This window comes from Camellia sinensis, chromosome 6 (assembly GCF_055761805.1).
Source record: "Camellia sinensis isolate YWXY chromosome 6, ASM5576180v1, whole genome shotgun sequence".
In the NCBI taxonomy this organism is placed as follows: Eukaryota; Viridiplantae; Streptophyta; class Magnoliopsida; order Ericales; family Theaceae; genus Camellia; species Camellia sinensis.
In genome coordinates this window covers 112,545,087-112,564,116 of record NC_138966.1, presented here as the reverse complement: position 1 = coordinate 112,564,116, position 19,030 = coordinate 112,545,087, and the positions used below count along the sequence as shown (strand labels likewise).

The window sequence follows — 19,030 nt, the reverse complement described above, 5'->3', positions numbered from 1 at the left end:
TACCTCTAAGGTCGATACAACTTCAAGGCCGGTCTAACTCCAAGTTGCCCCTAGACCGAAGTACAATTATAATCCTCTAACCGAAGTAACTTTATCATTTGTGAGCCGAAGTAATTTCACCTCCTTGGGCCGGAGTAACTTTGTCTCCCCAAGGCCGGAGTAACCTTGCCCTCCTGGGCCGGAGTATCCATTACGGCCTTTTTACTTAGTCCTTCGCGTTTTTGGGCCTCAAAGCCCAACTCGCAGCTCGGCCCAATTTTTCCCAAAAATTACCCTCTCAGTGGGGATTAGAATTGTCTTTAGTGATTTTTTCATTTTTCTTTTTGTCTTCTAGACTAAAAGGACTTGAAAAGTATTTTTTTAATGAAAATTAAAAAAAAAAAATTCACTGAAGGTAGAAAGCTTGAAATGAAAGTGATTTTTTAAGTATTTGCCAAACAAAGTAGATCCTGTTAATTAAAATTATTTTTTCTTTAATAAAAAAAGTTGAAAACCAAATAACCAAAATGTTTTGAACTTAAATAGTCAAAAAGTTTTTTGTTTTTTTAAACCAAACAGAACAAGAAAATAACATGATTTTTGAGAAGTGGACCTCACCAACAAATCTTGTACCCAATTAAAAAATGTTAAAATTTTGTCTTGAGATTTGCAGACATGAATGTCTTTCGTGCAGTTTTAGTGAAGGACTAGGATTCTCTAAAATGTCTTTGAAAATGTGACCTCTGTTTTATGCTTGTTAGTAATGCCAAAATGACCTCGTTTGACAATATTACTTTTTAGCATAAAAGTCAAAAGTCACTAAAAATATCAAAAAGCCAACAACATATATTAAAAAGTCAAAGATTCTCTTTTCTTTCTATTTTTTGCACATCTTTTCGTAAAAAATAAAAAAGTCATTCCAAACATATTAATATTTTTTTACATTATATTTTAGCCAAAAAGTTAAAAAATTACTAAAAAAGCTTGTTTCCAAACGAGGCCCGCACACTAGAAAAAGTTCAATTTACAAGTCAATTGCATTGCTTTTCCTTTGGCAGGCCTTTATGAATTTGTTTTTGATTAGTGCTACAAAATGAACAAAGTTAGTTGACTTCAACTCGTGTTTAATTCGTTTGAGATTAGCTCATTATATAGATAAGTCAAATTCAAATATATTTTCAAACTCTTTAAATTTTTAAACAAAATTTGAACAACATACCACTCGGCTCAATAAGCATATATGTATCATAAAAAGCCAAACTATTTAAGCTTGATTCATGTTTAACTCATTAAAAACTCATTTAAGATTGGTTTATTATGTAAACAAGCCAAACTTTGAACAACTTTAAAACTTATTAAGTTTTCAAATTAAACTGAAACAATCCGTTGCTTGACTCAACTCTTTTGCAGCTCTATTCTTGATGGGCATGGCCTTGCGTGAGTATAAGAATTCAAAATTGTTCTTGATAGGCAAGGAGACTCTTCATCTGTATTACACGCCTCTCTACTATTCTAACATGGTATCAGAGTTATAGGTTAAACTCTTTGTGTTTTTTGCCTTACTGGCAGGCGGCAACCTTGCCTTGGCCGCCCGCTGGACCTCAAACCATTCCACTGCTATATTTTCGTTTTAGTATCACTTCATGGTGATCTCTTCCTCTATCTGCTAATTTATTACTACCCCAAATATCTCTATCATATTTTTTTTACTTGCAATCTTTTTGTGTGTGTGTGTGTGCGCGCGCGCGCACGCGCGTGCGTTTGTGCTTTTGCTTTCCCTCTATTTCAACCTCAAATAGGTTTTCAAACCTATTTGAGTTTGAGGGGGGTAGGTTTTCAAACCTATTTGAGTTTGAGGGGGGTATTATACCTATATCATGGTGAGCATGGTGATATACTATGTGAACAACCTAAGTCGCCCTCTCTGACGCACAATCCAAGCCGCCCTCTCTAGCGCACAACCTAAGCCGCTCCTTGCGCACCATCCAAGCCACCCTCTCTGGCGCACAACCTAAGCCGCTCCTTGCACACCATCCAAGCCGCCCCTTGCGCACCATCCAAGCCGCTCCCTGGCGTACTCAGTCATATGTTGCCATCATCATTCAACACCACGTCATAAGTTATGTGTGTGTCATGCTTGCTGGTTCAACATCCAATTCTTCTACATCGGTCTAGCACGACCTTAAACTGTCTCGGCATTAATTCTGGCCAATTTCTACAACGGTTTGGCATGACCTTAAACTATCTTGGCATTAATTTCAGTCAGTTTCTATAACGGTCCGGCATGACCTTAAACTGTCGCGACATTAGTTTTGGACAGTTCCTACAATGGTCCAACACGACCATAAACTGTCTCCCAACATTAGTTCCGGCCTCTGATCTATCTCAAGCGCCCTTGAGCTCCCGTTCAGACTTTGCAATCTATTTGCCCTTTATTTTATTTTTTTAGTTTTATTTCATGTTTTAGTTTCTCTCTCCAAACTCGAGATGTTTATCGTCTTGAGTTTGAGAGGGGATGTTAATATTATATATGGTATATATTGCTAGATTTATTAGGTATTGATTTTCTAGATATATTTGTATTGTCATAATTAGGTTTATACTCTTTTTCATAGTTAGGTTTCTAGTGGTATACTCTTTCTCAGCATATATATATAGGCCTTTTATTATATAAGATCAATTCATTGATTACAATACATATTATTTCCTCTCTTTCTTCTATTCTAACAATCAGATTGCTACTGTTATACTTATCCAAGCTTGATTACTACCCTTGGATTTTAAAGTGAGTCTTAGGTGAACTATTATTGTTATTATTTTGTGCCAATCTTTTGTCAAATTTTCCCCAGCAAATCAGAGGGGATACCATTCCGGAACGAAACTTTTGATATCATACATGAATTGTTTTCTCTTGGAAAGACAAAATATTACCGTGTGAACAAAACATTAAATTACGAATATACCTCTTCAAAACTCGACCACTATTCTAAATATTAGTAAGTTGAAGAACAGAGTTTAATGGATTGCCATAGTGCGTCGGCGGTTGTTTCCATCATTGAAGTTAGAGTCTCGAACTGAGCTTTTCGAATTACAAAAGACAAAAAAGTGCTTAGTTTCGTTGCAAAAATCAATGCAAATATCATATTTACTTTCTTCCGCAATAACTTCATTTTCACCTGCTTCTCCTTGTTGCACTTTACATCAGTGATTAACAAGTTAAGAATTTGATTCATTATTTTGTTGGGAAACTTTAGCTTTTGGTGAGGGCCAATGTTTCTGAAAATAACAGCATGCGAATATGGCGTTGTCCACATTGCAACTAAGTGATTCGGCAGTTATACAGATGAAATTTTTCTTAATGCCGTAAAATTTTGCCTTCTTATGATAAAAGACATGCTGGTTGTGCTGCAACTAGAGGTGTCAAAATGGGCAAATTTGGATCAGGTCAAAATGGGTTATGTATTTAAAACAATTTAACCCAAATTTAAGAGAGTTAGGTTGAATTGGATATGGATATGGATTTGACAAATGAACCTAACCAACCTGCTTATTTGGTGCTTCGATGGCAGCGTTGGTGGTGGTGGTTGTGGTATGGTATTGGTGGTATCAGTTTAAAAGAGTTTAAATGGATATTAAACCCATTTAAACTCAATTTTAATTAGATTTGCAAGATGCAACCTATTTAAGTCCATTTATGAATTTGGACATTTTACACAGATTTTAAATGGATGTAATAGAATAGGTTCATGGTTTTCGAGTTGAATTTGTCACCTCTAATTACAACATTAGTTTGAGGGTTAATTGTCATGGGATGTAATTATATGCACAAAAAGAGTGACGTCATCTTCAATTTAGAAAGCACATAGAACAGTCTCAATAAACACATAGCATCAAAGTCTATTTTATCTTTTAAACTTTAGTGTGTTTTGTTTCTTTCAATTTTATTTGTGTGACCTGCTTTAATTTGGCAGAATGTATTTGTCTTTAAATTTTGAATAATTTTGTATTGAGGGCAGACATCTTTTCCCAATCTTAGTCTATAGTTTGTGTTGAAGCTTTCACATAGAATAAAATGTAGAATTTTGTAGTCATTGATAATATGAGATACATTACTCACCTTCATTACAAGACCTTGAACTTGAAGAATGAATTGAGGAAAACAACTACATACATGAAAATCTTGAACTTGAAGAATAATGTGATGGATAATGAAATCGATCATGTATACGTAGAACACAAGAATGAAGTATACAATATTGACAACCTGTTTGATTGCTACAGTAAGTAGGAGAGCAAGACATTTTTTATTTTATTTTAAAAGAGCACATACAGCAATCTCAGCCAAAACATGGAGTAGCATCAACGCATATCTTATCTTTTGAACTTCAGTATTTTGTTTCTTGCAACTTTATTTGTATGGCCTACTTTAGTTTGACAGAATGTATTTGCTTTTGCAGGATGAATAATTTTGTAAAAAGGATGAAGTCCGACCTCTATAAGAGGCTATCGGCATTGCATTGAGGGGTGTCTCTCTCCTCTCTTGAGGGGTTTAAGCACATTTTTGCGGAGCAATTGGTTGCTACTAGTTCTAGTTATAGTGAATTCATAGAACAAAACTAAATAACAACTTCATTACAAGACCTTTCTAACAATCTCATATCACTCAAAACTAAGCAACATTGATCGATACTTCTTAAATTATTGTTTGGTTTACTGGAATGATTTTGAACAAGAATAAAATAACTATTCCTTGATCTCCTAATCGAATAACCATTTCCTAAAATTGGTGAATGGTGATTCCATTCAAAACGCACATTCCCTACTATTTTACCGAACAAAACAAGAGAATGGGTATTCCAACATAATGACCACTCTATTCTAACCTTCATTTTAGTAAACCAAACACTGCTCTATCTAACATGACTTCTTGTATATTTTGATGTCTCTCCACCTTGACTCCATGTAATAGCTTATATTTGCTGGTGCAGCATACACACCACATTTGAAATAAAAGTCTCCAGCACCTCTATCTTTTGTTTCAAACTTTTCACACCATCAATGAAAACTGTGAGATTTCTTTTATCCACATCATGGATTAAGTTAACCCTGAACCATTTATCATACAAGTCTGTATCCACAAGATCACCACTGTAGTACCTCATGTCCCCATTGTACATCCTCAGTTTGATAGTTGTGGTGTAATTGGTCGCGCCATGGATCTGCACAATTGTAGCACCGAAGGTTGAGTTTGGGACAAAACCATAGCCTTTGAATTGCCAGACTCCAGATGAATAGTCAAGGCCCTGTGTGAAAGATTGAACTGATAAATAGGTGTCTAATGTAGTGGAAACGTGTAAAAGCAGAATTTGTAGTAATGAAATCACTACAATTCTTCTATGATTCAGTTGATTCCACGAAATTAGGCTTATCAATAATTTGGGTTTCATCCTAAACCTGATTAAAGCTGAATCCGTCTAGTCCGACCCAATTAATATCTGATATAAAAATTAATCATATTTTGGATGCCTAATTGAATTGGATCGGGTTGAATTCCTATGAATCTGATTCATTAACACGTGCAGACTACCCGAAGAACAGGAAACATTGACACAAAAATCAAGTGGAACATCATAATTGTATCGCTCTTCAAGTGGAATATCATATGGTTTTTGCAATTCAAAGTTATACTTTGTCAATGGCACATTGGTGAATCCATCTGTTGGATCTGGAGGAACACCACATAACATGCAGAATGAATTTGAAATCCCACTATTTCCCACAATCACCACCACAACCACAAGTGCATAGCTGCACACTGAAAATTTCATGTTTTACTCTCTCTCTCTCTCAAGACTACTTTCTCTCTCTAAATATGAGAGCTGTGTGTGTGTGTGAACTACCAACCAACTTCCCACACACAACTATTTTAGCCAAGTTAAAATAGCTAAAAAGATAAAAAGGTCAATTAAAATAGCTAATATGTTGTCTGTGAATTTAGAATTTGTTTGTGTGTATTTTCTAAAATGTTCATCTTAAATACAATAAACTTCTTAAGCAAGTCAAGATATCTTGACTTTGCTTATTTTTCTGGTAACAATTCAACAACACTTCTTTGTTGACAAAAGTGGTCATGTGAATGGTTATGAGTTCATTTGTATCAGTTTGCTTTGTGTGTTAAGACCTACATGTTTGAGACTGATGTCTAGAGATTGGGCCAGGCAAAAGGCTTAAAGCTTTTGCAGAATCAATGTTGAAGGAATGATTTGGATGCTTGAAATTGACTTTCTAGTAAATGTTTCTGTATGGTGAGGATGTTTTACAATGTGTTTGAATTGATATTTTTTTGCAACTGAAAGCCTTTTTTTTTTTTTTTTTTGATCAGCCAAAAGCAAAGATTTTATTAATCAAAAATAGATCAAGAAACTTACAAAAAGTGGGAACAAACACTGCATCATTATCAAAAACATAGCATCCCAACTATGTTGGCACCCTATGCATGATCAATCAAGAGCAATCCCACAACAAACCAGAAAACCAAAATTGGAGAGGTTTCAATATGGCTACACAAAAAAGAAGCAGAACAGAGGAAACAGAGCAAAAGCTCAAGCCCCAGCACCATGCCGACACTGCTGCAAATTGAAGATCAAATTATAAACTAAAAACCCTTTTTGAGGTTTAGGATTTAGCATTTCTTTGTTTATTCAAGAGAATGAGTGGAAGGAGGAAAGAATTTATGAAATGATCAAGGAATTATCCATCTTATGCAAATTGGTTCCAACCTTGAATGCTTGTTAAATATCATAGGTGTGATTCATGAACTTCATTTCATATACAAAGCAATCACAAGTGAACCATAGGAATAGAGAGATCGAAAGAAAAACACCACCTAAGTCTAGTATAGGAGACAAAATCCTAAAAAATGAAAGCAACACACCGCAACACACCACTACCCTGCTAGAAGCAAAATCAAAACAAAACACATAAAACAGGACAAACAAACCCACCCAAAACTTAGATGATTGCCCTCTGGTTGAGATGACCAACGAAGAGTCAGTTGAATCCTTGCAATTCTCGAAAAACAAGCTTGGTTCTCTTGGCTTTTGGAACTCAAGACTAAAGTCATACATGTCCAATAACAGTGGAGCCAAGTTCCTATGGAAAATCTTGTTCAGCAGCTACCTGGAAATACAAAAATCAAGAAGACAGGAGATTATACAATGTCGTACATGTTGATAGCATGCAAGATGTCCAGAGCTTGAGTGTGTCTATTATTCATGGTTGGATTACGCTGACCACAGAGCCTACTTGTTGATCGAGAGCGAAGATATATGTAATACAACAAGTGAGCTACTATAGAATTCAAGACACATTATTGTATCTCTAACTGTGATGGAAATTATAGAGGATTGATACTTTCAAATTAGGCATATAAAAGTTTGTAAAATGGTAATTAGTAGAAAAGAGTAGCAAAATAGACTGGAACCAGGGTGAAATTGAATGGTATAAGAAGACAATTGAAAGCAAGAACGTCATGCAATCCAAGAATAAAAGGGAAAATAAATACTTAAGAGCTCGCGCAGTTGATGTCAAAGAGTTGTCCTAATGTAATCGTGTAGAATTGATTTTGCAGTGCTGGCCTTTGCTTTGATAGTATCATAGCAACTTGTTGCATGGTTGGCCGAGACAGTGGAGTGGTGTGTAAACATGCAAATGCTAGTTTCGCAACAACAACTACTTGCTCTGCCACTTCATTCCTCGGAAGTAGGAGGCGTTGGTCCAAGACGTCCTTCAAAAATATCCCTTGCGCAATCGATGTTGATGATGAGGATGAGGATGACAATAAAGAAGAGATTAGATCACCTGGATGCTTCCCCATAATCACTTCCAGTGCTAGCACCCCAAAACTATAAACATCGCACTTCTCATTCACTTCCATTGTATAAGCAAGTTCTGCCCAAAATTAAAAATGCCCAACAACAGAAAATAGTTAAATAAAGAAAGGGTGGAAAAGTAAACAAAAATGCTCTTAGCCCATTTCCAGACATTGATTAAATTGCTTGGAATTCTTTGATAAAAGATGAGAATAGTTTAGGGTTCCAAAACAAGGAAATTATATAAATGCTTGATGAATGCCAATGTCGAAATTTCAGAATATGAAAACCTGAGAACTATGAATATCTTAAAATGGGATAGTTAGTTCATTGAAGCAACTACCAACCTTTCCATACATGATTTCAAGACATCAATAGGATTGTTAGTCACCAATATTAACTAAAGTCTTTCAAGTGTTATTAGTCTTTCTGATTTGATGACCAACCTAAACAATTTGAGAGAAATAAAGAATTAATGAAAATTTGCTCGCTGCCAAATGTTAACAGTAAGTTTTTGAAGCAATGAACTATATACAGTGGCTTTTGAAGGACTGTTCACAAGTGCAAGGATGGATGCATGATTTTAATCATAGGGGGCGAACTTATAATCAAGGAGAAAAAAATACTACTTGTATTGCTTAGTTTGGATAATTTTCACTGACAAAAATGTGCATTTTGTAGTCACTGTAGACATAGGTAAAGTTAAAAGATGACGATTCAATCTATTGACAAGAGGATAAATTATAGACTTTCTTGCTTTACAAACACTTTGGCACAACACAAATATTATTAATAATTTTTGAAATTCGGAATGTCTAATTTTTTTAACTGGAATTTCAAATGTAAATTAAATTTACTTGCAAGCTTGCAAATATCTTTAATTTTGAAAAATCAATCAGTTTTTTTTAATTCTTGTAATTGAGTATCACATGTAATTGTAAAATGTCAACTCAAAAATGCTCAATGGTAATGCGATCTCTTTGTTGGCAGGTACGACTTCCATCAAATGTAATTAAGTCAAAGAAGAAGAAGAAGAAGAAGAAGAAGAAGAAGAATAAAGAAAGCCATAATTTAAATACAGAAATAAGAAAAGGAGGAAGAATTGAAAGTATAAGTTGTTTTAAAATAGAGATGGAGAAGAGGAAGAAAAAGTGAAAATGGAAATTGAGTTTTGGGCAAAATTTAAATAACAAAAAAGATAAAGGAAAAGATTGAGGAAAGAGAAGAACAAGAAGAGAGGAGGAGAACCGAAACAAACAAACAAACAAGAATAAGAGGCAGAGAGAGAAAGGAAACCTAGAGTTAGAAAAGTAAGATTGAAGCTTAACACTGCAAATTGAGTTAAAGAAAATCAATAAAATCTTGGAGGGGTGAGCCTGTATAATTTATAAATATTGATAACTAATACCACTATATTTAAGGAGTTATTTCAAAATTTTGGGGCGGCGGTCGCCCTGCCAGCCCCCTCGATCCATCCCTGCACAAGTGGTAGGTCATTAGAGTGGGCCAAAGTCTCAACTATAACCATAAATACCAAGATGAAGGAAACACATAGAATCCTGCTGAAATAATCACTTTCTTAAATGAACGTTAAACAAAGAGAAAATATTCCATGTCTTGCAAAAAAGAGTTTTTATTTTTTACTTTTTGGTAAACCTTGACGACATAAGGAGAAATTTATTAATAATCTAAAATCGAGAGGGGTAATGAGCCTTATCTCTCAAGCAATAGAAGAAAAAAAATATTCATGCAAAAGAATGGGTAAATTACACTTTACATCCTTATACTTAACATCTAATCTCACCTTACATTCTGACCTTTTAATTGTTTTAGTCAACCATCCAGACTTCGAGTCAAATTGGAATTGGGCCCATTTGTGTAACCTTGTTTCAAAAACTAACAAAGAATAGTCATGTGATAGAATTAATTACAATTAGCACCCTTGCACTTTTATCAAAATCTCACTTTATTCCTTATCAACTTGTATTTTTACTTACCCAAAAAAACTTGTATTTTTACCAAAATCTCATTTTAAGACAATGTTATATGCTTAGGCCCAATTGAAACTGGACTTGAAGTCTAGGGGCTGACTGAAATAATTTAAAAGTCAAGGGGCAAAGTAATAAATGGTGTAACGTATAGGGATACAGTTTAATTTGGTACAAAAAAGAATCAACACTAACAAACTTGAATATATATATATATATATACAAAGTACCAAACCTGTCTAAAGCCACAACAGGCTTAACCAATCTACAAGGCTCTTAAAAAGTAGAGAAATAAGAATCATTATCACAACCCCAATTAGCTAACACACCTGCAACTTTATTTACTTACTTCAGTGCATATTTTTCATCTAAAATGGCTTTTCAGTAGCTATGCTCATCATACATCAGAATTTAAGGGTATGCATATTAGAAAAAATGGAATAACAAGCATAAATGTAGCAATTTGTCATCATTAGTAAGTTAAAATGAACAAACACTACATGGGTAATTTAATTGGAAATAAATCATTACAATAGAAAAATATATACCAGGAGCAGCATAACCAAAGGTCCCAGCAAATGAAGTCCAATTGGATGAGTTAAGATTCATAAATCTAGCTGTGCCAAAATCAGAGATGTGAGCCACATACTCCAAATCAAACAAAACATTCTTGCTTGATATATCTCGATGGATGATTGGTTGAAAACAATCATGGTGCATATAAGACAGAGCATTTGCCACACCTTTAACAGTGTTCACTCTCTTCATCCAATCAAAGACTACTATATCATCGTCCGTGCTTAGTACCTTTCCCAAGCTTCCCCCTTCCAAGAACTCATAAACCAAAAACGAGTGCCTTGGGTGTGAACAATAACCATACAGCTTTACAATGTTGTGATGCCGAATCTCAGTTAATGCACGGATCTCACTTGTAAACCCTTTTAGATTAGCCCAGTCATCATCAAGTTTTGCATGAAGTTTCTTCACAGCAACTACTTGACCATTTTGTAGGTCAGCTCTATGAACGGTACCATATCCTCCCTCTCCAACACAATATTTGGCACTGAAGTTCTCAGTGACTTCAATGATGTTTTCATAGACCATTTTTCCATCATAGCTCCATATTGCAAAAACATTATCATGGTTTACTCGTGATGGCTCGTTTTTTGTGTTCCTCACTTTCTTACGAAAAGCCATGAAAATGCCAAGAACCATTAGCAAAAGAAACAAAATTCCAAAAACAAGAAGTATAGTTAGTAACATAACTTTCTTGCCCTTTTTTTCAACATCCCCATCATTCAATTTTTTCAAGCAAGCCTTCAGACCAGTAGCATTACCACATAAACCTTTATTACCTTTGAGTGCCTCAAATGGAGCCTCACGGAAGGCTTTCATTTTGGGAATAGGACCCTCCAACTGATTGAAAGATACATCTACCAATGTCAAACTTAACATATTCTCGAAAGATGATGGAATGGAACCAGAGAGTTCATTATGGGAGAGATTTAGTATTTCTAATAGTTGCAATTCTCCAATCTGCTGTGGTATCTTACCTATTAGCAAATTGTGACCAAGATCAAGACTTTGAAGGTTATGCACATGACCTATTTCAGCAGGAATGCTTCCCCCAAATCTATTGTTGCTCAAATTCAAGTTCAAAAGATTCTTGCACTCCGCTAGTCCTCCAGGGATTGAACCATTCAGATCATTTCTTGCCAAGTTAAGATATTGTAGATTGGACAACTTGCTGAATTCTGGAGGAATATTCCCTGATAGATGGTTATCATCCAACCTAAGGTTGAACAGTGAAACCATCTTTCCTAATTTCATTGGGATCTGTCCAACTAGGTGATTTGAAGAGAGGTCAAGAAGACATAGTTGAGTTGAATCCATTATTTCAGGTGGTATCTCACCAGAAATATTATTGTTTGATATTTTGAGACTAGTTAGATTATGGCACTTCTTCCATTTTTGGGATACCTCACCGTAGAAATTGTTATGACTCAAATCAATGTAATCCAAGTTTGGGTATATGCCAAAATCTTCTGATATATTTCCCGAAAGTTGGTTTCTTTCAAGCCTAACTCTATATAAGCTAGAGCAATTTCTCAAGCTTTTTGGGATGGGACCTATGAGATTATTATCATTTGCTGTAAAAATAACCAGCAATCCATTAAAGCATAGGCCTTCTGGGATATGACCATTGAACATGTTTTCACTTATGCAAAACGTTGTTAAATGTGTAAGATTGTTGAACACTGGGGGAATGGTTCCAAAAAGTCTGTTCTCGAAAAGGAACAATGTGATTAAGTTGCTCAAGTTCCCTACAGATGCAGGGATTGAACCTGTGAGCTTGTTCCCTGAGAAATCGAGACCAACGAGAGACCTGAGCATCCCAATTTCTTGAGGGATTGAACCAGTGAGGTTGTTCCTTTGGAGTTCGAGATCAACGAGAGACCTCAGCATCCCAATTTCTTGAGGGATTGATCCGGAAAGTTGGTTGTCATAAAGGTGCAGACTGGTTAAGTTGCCCAAGTTTCCAATTGAAGAAGGGATTGAACCCGTGAGATTGTTAGCATACAAGCTAAGCTCATTGAGAGAGTTGAGCAATCCTATTTGTTGAGGGATGGAGCCACCGATTTGGTTTCTATTGAGGAACAAGATCCTTAGATTAGTTAGTTGGCCTATTTCGGTCGGAATTGTTCCAGAGAGATCGTTAAGTGCCAAGATAAGGACGGTGAGTCTTGAAAGGCTACCAATATGGGAGGGGATGGTCCCATAAAGTGAGTTGTTTGGAAGTTGAAGGGTGATGAGATGAGGGAAGGATGAGAAATTAAGATTAGAAAGAGTACCTTTCAAACCATAACTCTGAAGGTCTATACGGGCAACTCTACCGGCCTTGTTGCAACGAATTCCAAGCCAAGTGCAATGGTTGGTTCCAACCCAGGAGGACAGGAGAGTTTGCGTTTGGTTGTGAAGGGTAGCTTTCCACGTCAAGAGAGCCGTGGGTTCAGTTGGTTGTTTTCCAGTTAAGGAAGAAGCAAAAGCAGCATAATAAAAAAAAGTGGGGAATGCAAGGATGATGAAGCAGAGTAAAAGGCGTGGGAAAGAAAGAAAGTGCTGGGAAGTGTATTGGGCAAGAATGTCATTGTAGGCTTATTTGTTATTAATAGGATAGAAAGCTATGAAAGACAGTAATAGGATGGAGGGATGAAGAGCTGCAAGAGCATGGAGAGGTATTTATAGATAGATAATACAACTTGGAATTTATTTTTTTTTTTTTATCGAACCTGGAGAGGTATTTCTTTCGATAGTTTTGGTTTGGATCCTCCACTAGGAAGTATTCAATTTTGGGAAATTGATGTCCAATAAGATCATGCATGCATATGAAAGAGATATCTTTGCACCATCACTTCTGTAACAAAATTATACAACATAAGCATCCAATCATTTGGATGAACGACCTTGCCCCGTGTTTTTGATCCTCCAATAGTTTCATTTGCGGCTCTCACCATATTATTATAAATTAGGATAAAATACAATTCTATAAATATACTTTTTCAAGTTACTTCGATTTTTAAATTTTTTAATATTATCATTCAAATATTCACTTTGAGTCGAATTAAATTGATTCAATTTTAAACAAATCATCTAAATCAACAAAATGATAATGAAATAATATCTATAGTTTCTAAAATATGAATTTCATGTTATTTTGGACTCTAATATTTGATTTTTTGTCACTTTAAATCCTAAACTTTTTTTTATTTTTAACTTTGAATCCTAAACACTAATGGAAAAAAAAAGAAGTAAAACATAACTTTATCATTTATCATAATCATTCTGTTGATAATTTAAGCAACACAATGATACATAATTTTCAAATCACAACTTTTAATAATAACAATAATATTATTTGCAGACTTGACTTGACTTTTGGCAATTCCTGTCATTTTGTTTTTTTAATAAGAATAATATCAGAATATAATTTTGAAAACAATTATAAATTAATAATAAATTTTACTAATATTAAAATTATAATTATAATTTTTTTCATGCATATGTAATAATTGTATCAACTTACATATTTTTAGTAATTTACTTTTATTATTATTATTATTATTGTTATTACAAAATTGTTATGAACCATGACATATCTATCCAAATTTTTTTGGATAGAGGAATACATGATAAAGATTGAATTTATATAGTGTGAGATCTGTATATAAAATGAATAGAAACTATTAATATAAAATTTTGAATAACTTTTGAGTTTTATATTTGAATCCATACTATTACTTTTATTATTATAGGTAGACTTGACTTTGGGTGGCAACTCTTGTCATCTTGTTCTGTTCTCAGTGGACCATAATCACAGATGCAATAATGTGTGTGTGTATATAATATATGTTTGATATAATAACTAATTGAGTGGAATCTTGATGAAATTATGTTTTGCTTGGAATATTATATGGATTATGTTTTGTCATGTGCTGTGATTTTTTAAAGAAATCCATCTTTGAATGTGTTGGAATTGCTGCTCTCTGTCTCTCTCTCATTTCTTTTGTTTCCCAAGTCCAACCTTCCCACATGGGAAAACAAACGAGAAAAAAAAAAAAAAATTCTGAAAACGGTTTTTCATAAAACAGCTTTTATATTAAAAATATTTTTGATTAAAAAATATTTATTTTGAAAATATAAATTAAAAAAAAATTAGTGTAAAAACGGTTTTATCAAAACCATTTTTAATTAATTCAGAATTAATTAAAAGTTAATTAAAACTGATTTTTCCAAAGCTGGTTTTTTTTTCAAATTTTATTATTATTTTAATCGTGAAACATGACTTTTCAAAAGCCATTTTACCTTACAATGGGAATAAAGATAAAAACCCACCCTAGAGTGGGAATAAAGTTTTAAAAATGGCATAGGGAGGGAAATCAGCCCTTTTAATAATGTGAAATGAATCCCATTTCTCACTACTCATCCTTCATCTCTCTATCTCTTTCTATTCTCTCTCTCTCATACCTCATTAAAAGTCAAAATAGATGTGATATATTAGGAAATGTAACACTACTCTTTTGAAAATTATATTTTGTTTTTAAAATTTTAATTACATAATAAATTACTCATTTTGTTAATAAATCATTAATTCATAAATAATTTTTAATGATGTTATAAATATATTTTAATTTATATTTTTATTAATTTTATTGTCATATAAAAGGGTAGTTAAAAATTTCTCTTTCTATATTAATTCTGTTAAATAACAAATTTTGACAGTTAGAAGTATTTGTAATTTTCAAAATCACAAAGGGCAATATATATTTTTTTAAAATCTCAAAAAATGTATTTATAATTTATCATAAAAAAATAGGTCAACAAAAAAAAAAATAAAAAAAGCAAATTCCAAACACCTTCTTAATCTGCACCAAACACCCCCCATTGTATAATATCAAGACTTGAGTTGACTATAGATGCCGATAAACACCTATATACAATTTATGAAATTTGTAATTTTGATCATGACAATTATTTTTTTGTTTGCCGTAACTAAAAAAAAAGGACTCATAAACAAACATTACATAAAGTATAATTAACGACTTTTTGGATTTCTAACCAAACTAATAATTACGAAAGGTTATAATTAACATCGCTATAAGTCATAACAGAATCATAATTATAATCAAGTCATAACAAATACCATAATAAGTCATAACAAAAGACTATAAATGTCATAATTGATACATACGGTGTGTATTGTAAAATTTCCTTTATTTTAATTAGCCTACAATCCCCCTTCTTTAACTTATACGACAACAAATTTAAACATAAGATTCGGATTGCCATCACGGATTTCGTTTTGATAATCCGAATCATTCAGTTTGGAAAGTGCGTCATGTATATCATTCACACAAAAAATTTAGTCAATCCAATAATCGTAACAAGTTCAATTTGTAACGTTTATTATCAAAAAAAAAAAAATGAATGATCTTTTTTAAAAAATACACTCGTTATCAATATTTTTTTTGAGATAAATTTGAGAAATTGAATAAATTATAATTATTGAATCACTCTATTTTTTTAATGTGAATAATAGGGTTGGACTTTTCTCTAATCTAAAGGAGTGTACTATTTAGGCTTGTGGAACTCACCGTACATCCCGTTTTCCAATTATCCAAATCATTTATTTTATGGAGCCTTTCATGTATATCATCCATACAAAAAAGTTAGATTAATTTGATAATCGCAACATATTCAATTTATCTCATTGGTTTAAAAAAAAAAAAAATAGACGCTAAGTATGTTTTTGAAAAGAGGAAATATCATTTTGCCCCCCAGACTATCACGCATTTTTCACGTTGACCCCCATACTTCGATTTATTTCAATTTAGTACCCGAACTTTCTACAAATTGATCAATTAGGCCCTTGCTGCCACCTTCCGTCTACATTTGGACGGAATGTGCTAACGTGACATTTAAAATTTCATTTTACCGCCCAAACTATACCTTAAAAATCAATTTATCCCCCAAATTAAAAATCAATGTGTTGCCGTCACATATTGTATTATATAACTCTCACATATTTATCCTGTGGGACAAAGTATATATTGGTGGGAAATGAGAATGATTTTCCTCTCTTGCCCTCATTTCATAGTCACATATTTATTACATAATTGGATTCTGTTAAAATCTTTAATAATGGAGTAATAGAAGGGACAAATTGACATTTAACCAGAAGTGTAGGGGGTTGACTATCATGATTTTATGTGTAGGGATCAAAGTGGGATTTGACCAAAAGTGCAGTGGGCTGACTGTCACGATTTCATGTGTAGTACCATAGTTAGATTTGGTGTAAAGTGTAGGGGTGTAAACTGTAATTTACCCCATTTGTTTTTTGTGATGAATTTAGTGATGTTTGATTAGTCACAAATTAAATTAATATAGTTCATATTTATTTTTTCAAAATTCAATGGACTTTGGTATGATTTTGCTAGTATGTTGTTCAGGAATTTCGAATTTGAGTCCTACATATTTCCTGTATACTACATTTTGTTAGGAATTGATACACCTAATAAGGATAGGTGAGATACGAAACACGAATAGAAAATAAAAAATAAAAAAATAAAAATGATGCAAGCACATAGGAATACAATGATTTACGTAGTTTGTCCCAAAACAATAGTAACATTCACAGCTGCTGCTATTTTCATAATGATTAAAAAAAAAATTAAATGATACAAAGACAGCCCGTCTTACCCTACATAGAAATTAGAGGAATAAGATAAAAGTGTGGAAATACCAAAACATTTTTGTACTAACAGCATCACACATTCACATACATTATAAATGAAGTATAAACATTTTTGCCATTTTTGTTGCAATTCATGTAAAATTCTTAAGCAGGTCCTGATATCCATTATTATACATATATCCACATACATTATATGGTGTTTGTTGATAGACTTATATAGAAATCCTTTTTACGGTAAGAGGTATAACTCTTTTGCAAAATGAAAATGGAAAAAGAAATCTCTTATTCTGCAAAAGGTATGAAGCTTTTACTTAGAAATCTCTCATTCACTTCCATTGTATAAGCAAATTCTGAAAAAAGAAAAAAAGGAAAAAAAAAAAAAAAAAGTCTGCAGAACATAAAATCCCATTTTGGTCCTACACATCAAATTGTGACACTTAACCCTCAGCGCTTTTGGTCAAGTGTCTCATTGGCCCTTCTTTACTCCCACTGTTTGACTCTTTAACAGAAGTTAGTAACATGAAAAACATGTGATCACTAAATGATAGCAAAGGGGGGAAAACTTGCTGGCAGTATCCATAACTACATTGCCACAAATGAAGCCAATATCCACATGAACACGCAAATGGACATAATTCATTTCATAAAATATATTGTTGGTATCCACCAAGTCAAAATGGCCATATGTTCATGATGCAAACATGCTGGCAGTGTCCATAACTACATAGACAAACATGCCACATTGTCAAGTGTTTGATAATCAAAATAAACAACACCCCTACTTTAGGTTCTTCTCCTTAGAGGCAGATGCATTCTGAAGTGAGGACAAGTTCACAACATTCCTCCCTCTCCATGTAAATTAGGCTGTTGTTGGTGTTGATGTTGCTCCCCTTGATGCTTCAGATGTTTGTGACAATGCTGCCTTTGTTGTTGTTGTTGCACTCGTTGTTGCTGTTGGTGTTGTCCTTGTTCCTGCTGCTATAGTTGCCTTTGATGTTGAAGTTGCTTTTGTTGCTGAAGTTTTCCCTTTGTGTTTGTGAACTTGCCCTTGATGCAGATGGATTTGGTGCCCATGGAATTGCTGAAGCTGCCCTTGGAAAATATTTGGTCCAATCAAACATATATTTAGTTGTATTAATTTAGAACATTAACACCAAAGTATGCACTCACCCTTTTCCTTTTATAGCCGAAGCTCTTCCATCTTGGTTTATTTTTTTGTTGGTACTCCCTGTTTGGTGGATTCTTGCACTTCTATAGTTATGGCCCCATGTCCCACAATTACCACACTATACTATTGTATTATGCTTTGTGACTTCGGTAGGTTCGGTAGGTTCATCTGGTCCCTTCCTTCTAGAAGTTGGAGGCCTTCCTGGAGGCTTATGATAAACAGGAGGTAATGGAGATAATAATCCAGTCTTGGACCACAATTTAGGACTGTTTAGAGGTTGTATCATGTTTTCATAAATATTTAAATTGGTCTCTGTCCAATAGCATTCATTCACATTGACTGGTACTTCTTAAGCTACTATTTGGTTTATTGGAATGATTTTGAACAAGAATAAAATAACTATTCCTTGATCTCCTAATCGAATAATCATTTCCCAAAATTGGTGAATGGTGATTCCATTCAAAACACACATTCCCTACTATTTTACTGAACAAAACCAGAGTACGAGTATTCCAACATAATGACCACTCTATTCTAACCTTCATTCTACTAAACCAAACACAGCTCTATCTAACGTGACTTCTTGTATATTTTGATGTCTCTGCACCTTGACTCCATGTAATAGCTTATATTTGCTGGTGCAGCATACACTCCACATTTGAAATAGAAGTCTCCAGCACCTCTATCTTTTGTTTCAAACTTTTTCACACCATCAATGAAAACTATGAGATTTCTTTTATCCACGTCATGGATTAAGTTAACCCTGAACCAT

At 33.7% G+C, this 19,030-nt stretch overlaps 1 protein-coding gene and 1 pseudogene across 1 annotated transcript; both read right to left on the bottom strand.

The window, feature by feature from the left end:
• Window positions 1-4,587: 4,587 nt before the first annotated feature.
• LOC114280682 (citrate-binding protein pseudogene) lies at window positions 4,588-6,238 on the bottom strand (annotated as a pseudogene).
• A 1,159-nt stretch (window positions 6,239-7,397) lies between these two features.
• LOC145788760 (uncharacterized) lies at window positions 7,398-15,997 on the bottom strand. The gene is made up of 3 exons (XM_082876346.1): window positions 15,991-15,997; window positions 10,387-12,993; window positions 7,398-7,929 (listed from the first exon to the last, which is right to left on the bottom strand). Exons 1-3 carry the CDS (start codon window positions 15,995-15,997, stop codon window positions 7,544-7,546), a joined length of 3,000 nt encoding a protein of 999 aa, XP_082732472.1. The 3' UTR covers window positions 7,398-7,543.
• Between the last annotated feature and the right edge of the window lie 3,033 nt (window positions 15,998-19,030).